The following is a 7,500-nucleotide window of genomic DNA, read 5'->3' as shown; positions in this document are numbered from 1 at the left end:
AGGTGACTGTGTGAGGAAGTAGCTGAGACTCTGGTGGTGGTGGTGGTGGTGGTGTTGTATTTTGTCTTGGAATGTAATAATTGTTGGTGGGGGTTTGTTGATGGCCTTGTGGTATTTTAGCTTCCGGCTCTTGGCTCTTTTACGTTCTGGGTTCAAATTCCACTGAGGTCAACTTTGCCTTTTGCCCTTCCGGGGTTGATGAAATAAGAACTAGTTAGGGCGTCCATGTAATTGCTACCCCAAATCTACTTAAACTAGACAAATCTTGTTCTATTTCTTTTTCCATTTCTTCTAATTCTTCTTCTTCTTCTTCTTCTTCCAATTCTTCTTCTTCTTCCAATTCTTCTTCTTCTTCTTCTTCTTCTTCTTCTTCTTCTTCTTCTTCTTCTTCCAATTCTTCTTCTTCTTCTTCTTCTTCCAATTCTTCTTCTTAAGGTGAATGCATAAATGTGTGTATATGTATGTATGGATCCCTTTGTATGTATATATGTGTATGTACAGGGGTTGGACAAAATTTCAAACCCCTTAAAATTTCAAACCAATTTATTTTGATATGGGGTAGGACTGCCTTTGGCAGGAATTACAGCTTGAATTCTACGAGGTATGGACTCGTACAAAGTTTGAATTGTTTCCAAAGGAATTTTTGTCCATTCTTCAGCTATCGACTCCTTACTTGTTTTTCTAAAATGCACCATAAATGTTAAATAATATTGAGATCTGTGGACTGTGGTGGCCAGATTAGATGTCTAGCTTCACTAGAATATTCCTCATGCCATTCAGTAACAACTTTAGCTGCGTGAATTGGTGCATTATCATCCTGAAAGATTGCGTTTTCCCTCCGGAAACAGTTCCGCAACCATAAGATGAAATTGATCAGATAAAATGCTTAAATAGTCTTGACTATTAATTCTGCCATGAAGGGAAACCATTGGGCCGGAGGATTTCCAAGATATAACCCCAGCAGATCATCACAGATCCTCCTCCATGTTTAACAGTTGGAAGAAAGCAGTCTTGGTTAAATGCTTCTTCAGGTCTTGTGTCTCCAGTAGAAATTATTATTATTATTATTATTATTATTATTATTATTATTATTATTATTATTTATTTATTTTTTTTTTTTGCAAAACCCTTTATCGTCTTGTGTTGGCCTTTAATGTTTTGGTTTATATTTGCCCTTGTGGCGAACAAAAAGAATTAATTATTATTATTATTATTTTTCTCTCTGTCTGTCTATCTGTCTTGTGTGTCTGTGTGTCTCTCTCTCTCTGTTCACCAGTCTGGCTAGTTCAGAAGGGTACAGAAGTTCAGAGGAGAAATTATTCATATGTTAGTTTTATCCCCCTCCACACCGCTCCCTCCGTCACCCCCAACCTCTACTCTCAGGTGAGATGGTGTGAGAGGGAGGATTGTACAAGGAACTCTCTGTCTGCTGTGTGTGTTTGTGTGTGTGTGTGTGTGTGTGTGTGTGGTGGGGTCCATCAAAGTAATGACCTGTGTGTGTGTGTGTGTGTGTGTGTGTGTAAAAATATTCATTATATGAATGCTAAAAAATGACTGGAGAGAGAGGGGATGGGGTTAAAATAAACAAATTAATAAATACACGTATACACCTGAAAAATAAACATGTGCTCACCCCACCCGTCCACGTCTATGATCAGCAGGTGAGCCTCTGTGTGGTCTCTAGAACAGCTAGAAATGGTAGCTGAATTCCCTCACATCATACCTCAGCTTTGAAATAGAAAGGACACATTAGATGATGTAGTCCTAGATATACCTAAGTCTGGATAAAAGACAGGATGGTCACAGCTGGAACAACTTTGATCACAAGTCCACTGGATCAGGACTGACCAGGGGCTAAACAAGAAGGAAGGACGTATTAGATAATGTAGTCCTAGGTACACCATGCCTGAATAAAAGACAGGATGGTCACAGCTGGAACAACTTTGATCACAAGTCCACTGGATCAGGACTGACCAGGGGCTAAACAAGAAGGAAGGACGCATTAGATAATGTAGTCCTAGGTACACCATGCCTGAATAAAAGACAGGATGGTCACAGCTGGAACAACTTTGATCATAAGTCCACTGGATCAGGACTGACCAGGGGCTAAACAAGAAGGAAGGACGCATTAGATAATGTAGTCCTAGGTACACCATGCCTGAATAAAAGACAGGATGGTCACAGCTGGAACAACTTTGATCATAAGTCCACTGGATCAGGACTGACCAGGGGCTAAACAAGAAGGAAGGACGCATTAGATAATGTAGTCCTAGGTACACCATGCCTGAATAAAAGACAGGATGGTCACAGCTGGAACAACTTTGATCACAAGTCCACTGGATCAGGACTGACCAGGGGCTAAACAAGAAGGAAGGACGCATTAGATAATGTAGTCCTAGGTACACCATGCCTGAATAAAAGACAGGATGGTCACAGCTGGAACAACTTTGATCATAAGTCCACTGGATCAGGACTGACCAGGGGCTAAACAAGAAGGAAGGACGCATTAGATAATGTAGTCCTAGGTACACCATGCCTGAATAAAAGACAGGATGGTCACAGCTGGAACAACTTTGATCATAAGTCCACTGGATCAGGACTGACCAGGGGCTAAACAAGAAGGAAGGACGCATTAGATAATGTAGTCCTAGGTACACCATGCCTGAATAAAAGACAGGATGGTCACAGCTGGAACAACCTTGATCATAAGTCCACTGGATCAGGACTGACCAGGGGCTAAGCAAGAAGGAAGGACGCATTAAATAATGTAGTCCTAGGTACACCATGCCTGAATAAAAGACAGGATGGTCACAGCTGGAACAACCTTGATCATAAGTCCACTGGATCAGGACTGACCAGGGGCTAAGCAAGAAGGAAGGACGCATTAAATAATGTAGTCCTAGGTACACCATGCCTGAATAAAAGACAGGATGATCACAGCTGGAACACTTTTGATTGTAGGTATGTTGAATCCGGACTGACCTAGGGCTAAACAGCAGCGACAAGGAAGGACACATTAGATAATGTAGGCTTAGATACAGCTGTCATAATTTGAATCTCTGGTTACTTCTGACTTAAAAATGTCTGATACTTCACTGGTTTATCTTAATTATCTATCATTTCATGTGTGCGCGTATATGTATATATATATGTGTGTATATTTATAAATGTGAGTGTATGTATGTGTATAGATTCCTGGCTTTCACCCAGGCGGCCCGGGTTCGATTCCTGGCATGGGAACGGCGTTACGGTTTATGGCGGTGCCCCAGCATGGCCACAGCTCATGAGCTGAGACTAGATAAAATGAATGAAATGAAATGAATGTATATATATATATATATATATATATATATATATATATTAGGTTGGTGCATAATTATTGCGGCATTTTTTCAATAAATTTTATTCAACAAAAACAATAACAATATGTAAAAAAAAACATCTTTAAATGATTATTCCGACCCAGCTGCCAAACAAATGGGAAGCAGTAATTGAAATAGATGGTGAATATGTTCCGGATTAATCATTTAAAGATGTTTTTGTTTTATGTTATTGTTTTTGTTGTATAAAATTCGTGGGAAAAAAGCCACCATAATTATGCACCAACCCAATATATATGTATATATATGTACATATATATGTATATATATATATATATATATGAATATATATGTGCATATATATATATGTGTGTATATATGTATACTCTTTTACTTGTTTCAGTTATTTGACTGCGGCCAGGCTGGAGCACCGCTTTTAGTCGAGCAAATCGACTCCTAGTACTTATTCTATCGGTCTCTTTTGCCGAACTGCTAAGTTACGGGGACGTAAACACACCAGCATCGGTTGTCAAACGATGTTGGGGAGACAAACACAGACACACAAACACATACACACAAACATATATACAAAAACGCAAAATCAAAACAGAACACAAAGTAATTCCGCGGTACACGTGTTTCAAGCTTTATACACAAACAGTCGTTGCATCATTATATGAGTATATGATTGATAGACAGGATGGTTTGAAGCTATCTTCAGCCGCAAATATATTCCCTCCCAAGATTACATCACAAAGAAGAAATCACAAAGAATGTATATATATATATACGATTGGCTTCTTTCAGTTTCTGTCTACTAAATCCACTCACAAGGCTTTGGTGGGTCTGAGGCTACAGAAGAAGACACTTGCTCAAGGTGACATGCAGTGGGACTGAACTTAGAACTATGTGATTGGGAAGCAAGCTTCTTACCACGTCATATATATTTATATATATATATATATATATATATATATATATATATATATATATATACACACACACACGTGTGTATACATACATGTGTGTCTATTATCTTAATGTGAAAATAATGTTCGCGGTAAAAAGTCATTTGTCATTTTGAAGTATTTCGGAGTGTGTATGTATATATTTTTATAATATATATATATATATATGTGGGCGTGAGTGTGTGTGGTGTGCGTGAGTGTGTATGTGTGTGTGTGTGTGTGCATGTAGCTCTGAAATTGTGATATCAGGAAAGGTGTGTCTGTGCCTTTTTTCTTTTTTTTTCCCTTGCTTGTCTTAGTAAGTAGGTTATTGCCATTACTACTACTATACCACTGGCATACCAACACCACCACAACCACCACCAATGCTACCACCACCTTCACTTGTCACTTACTACTACTACTACTACTACTATAACGTCTAAAGGTGTGTTGTTTGTGATGTATGTTAGTGAACCGCTGCTGCCCATGTGTGTTGGAGCACAGGTGTTTTGAAGGGTTATATGTGTACACCTATGCGGTACAACAACTTGGGTCCCTGCAGAGACACACAGACAGACATAGGACAACATGATAGAAGGTACTTTAAATATTTGTTTTGTTTTGTTTTTTTGTTCTGGTGTATGTATATGTGTTAATGTATGTGTGTGTGTATCCATACATATATATATATATATATATATATATATATATATATATATATATATATATATATATATATATTATAAGGTTTTTAAACTTTTAAATTTTCATATTCAAAAGAGACAAAGACTTCAAATTCGATATATCGATTTATTCACCACTCTATGTTAACATTTCTGTGCCAAACTTATCCAGTGACTGGTCCATTGGATTTAGACATTTGGCACTTCTTCAGGAGTGGTTACCATTCGAACAAAACACGAAGTGCCAAATGTCTAAATCCAATGGACCAGTCACTGGATAAGTTTGGCACAGAAATGTTAACATAGAGTGGTGAATAAATCGATATATCGAGTTTGAAGTCTCTGTCTCTTTTGAATATGAAAATTTAAAAGTTAAAAACCTTATAATATAAATATAAACTGTGAGAACGACCCTTAAGGAATCTAGTTAATGATCCCCTAAGGTAAGTTCTTATGCTATATTGGTAACGGTTGCTACATCCTTTGGAAAAATTATTATATATATATATATATATATACATATGTGTGTGTGTGTATATATATATATATATATAAGTAGAGAGTTATGTAAAAAACGTTATGGAGGATATATTATATATAATTAAGATTTTTTTGTGTGTGTGTATTTGTATATAGGTGTGTGCGTGTGTATCTGTATATGTGTGTGTGTGTGGGTGTGTCTGTATATATATATATGTGTGTGTGTGTATATCCATGTAGATGTCGCTGTGTTTGTGTATGTGTGCATGGGTGCGTACATATATAGGACAACATGACAAGGTACTTTAAATATTTTGTTTTGGTGTATGTGTGTATGTGTGTGTCTATATATATATATATATATATATATAACAATATATTATAAATTAACTACCAACAATAATTGGTAAGCTAACTTATATATATATATATATATATATGTATGTGTCTGTGAATATATGTGTGTTTATGTGTCTGAGTATATGTGAGTTTATTTGCGTGTGTGTCTGTATGCATGTAGATGTAACTGTATGTGTATTTGCGTATATACGCATTTTCATTTTATATATGTATATGTATGTAGGTGTGTGTTTCCAGTCATTAGCCTATGGCCATTCTGGAGCACTGGATTCCAGAATTTTTAGGTGAATGAATCGACCCCCAGTACTTATTTCCTTCTGCCGAACTGCTAAGTCACGGGGATGTAAACACACCAACACCAGTTGTCAAGCAGTGGTGAAACACACACACACACACACACATACAATGAGCTTCTTCCAGTTTCCACCTCCCAAAGCTTTGTGGTTGAGAAGCAAAGTTCTTTCCTTTGGGTCATGCTTGTGTGATTATCTCTATAAGTGCGTGTGTGTGAGTGTGTATAAGTAGATGTGAGTTTGTGTTTGTGTATGCTTATGTATGTATGTCTATCTGCGTGTGTATATTCATATTCATATATGAGGGGGTTGTTGAAAGGTTCCTGGCTTTGAGTAAATGGAGGATCAGTTAATCATGATTTTATTCAAGATATTCCCTTCTCAGATTCACACACTTGTTGCAGCGGCCCTTGTAAAAGAACAACAGAGGGTTGGGCCTGTAACCAGGCCATTCACAGTACCCTTAAAACTAGAAACTTTTCAGCACCCCCTCATAAACATATATATATGTATGTGTGTGTGTTTGTGTATATTTCTACATATGTTTATGTGCGTGTATGTTTTTATGTACCAGTGCCACATAAGCATAACCATCATTGTTCTGCATATAAACACCCAGTACTCTCTGTAAAGTGGTTGGTGTTAGGAAGGGCATCCAGCTGTAGAAACCAAGCCAAAACAGACAGGGAACCCAAGCAGCTCTTCAGCTGGCCAGCTCCTGTCAAAGAGTCAGGGAGACCAGGCAGATCTTCAGTTATTCCTGTCTTTGTTCAGTAAATAGCTGTGCTATTCAATGACTCATCATAAATAGAATATGGGGTGACAAAACTAAGCAGTGAGGTATACAAATACAAACTTGTAACCAGATAAAATCTTTATTATTCTCTCTTGACTATTGTCTGTTTTGTTGCTGGTGCAGTTGTCGTTGGTGGTTTTATTGTTGGCCTTGGTGGTGAAGCTGGCGGTATCATTAGCAGGTTGTGGAAATGCTTAGTGGCATGACTTCCAGCTCTGAGTTCAAATTCTACCAAGGTTGACTTTGCTTCTGATCCTTTCAAGATCAATGAAATAAGTAGGAAGGAATTTCAACCATGTTTCGTGGTCTGCTACCACAACAGCTCCTTTATAGGATCCAGTTAGCTCAAGACATCATCAGGAGGAACCACGTCCGGTTTCGGCCCCTACTCCTCTACCGTTTTGACGTGGCGGGGCCACCCCCTTTCGGAGGTGTCTTCAGCTCTGGTGTTGGGTGCATGTCTTCTTTCACTGTTTGTGACTGTTTTAATTCAACTGTGGGATGTCCCTCGCTATGGTTATTTTCCAGGAGGTTCTGGCCACACGTCTTACGGTTCATCAACCCGCGTTGTTGAATTACTTTCTTCAGACATACCTTCCCTTGGTGGATTAGGATCCA

General features: G+C 38.1%; 1 protein-coding gene across 3 annotated transcripts in view; it reads left to right on the top strand.

The window, feature by feature from the left end:
• LOC106883011 (uncharacterized) overlaps window positions 1–7,500 on the top strand; it is a 110,488-nt gene that overhangs the window by 47,239 nt on the left and 55,749 nt on the right. Inside the window, exon 1 of one of the 3 annotated variants that reach the window (XM_089346472.1) lies at window positions 4,694–4,868. The exons of the other annotated variants lie outside the window; for them this stretch is intronic. Coding sequence (XP_089202598.1) covers window positions 4,859–4,868 — 10 coding nt within the window. The 5' untranslated portion in view covers window positions 4,694–4,858. Of the gene's footprint in view, window positions 1–4,693; window positions 4,869–7,500 lie in introns of those variants that run through there. 3 annotated transcript variants of the gene reach the window in all.

The sequence above is a fragment of the Octopus bimaculoides genome, chromosome 30 (genome assembly GCF_046866305.1).
Source record: "Octopus bimaculoides isolate indiv1 chromosome 30, ASM4686630v1, whole genome shotgun sequence".
NCBI lineage: Eukaryota > Metazoa > Mollusca > Cephalopoda > Octopoda > Octopodidae > Octopus > Octopus bimaculoides.
Note: the sequence above shows the minus strand (reverse complement) of the source record. Positions and strands in the feature narration are given on the sequence as shown.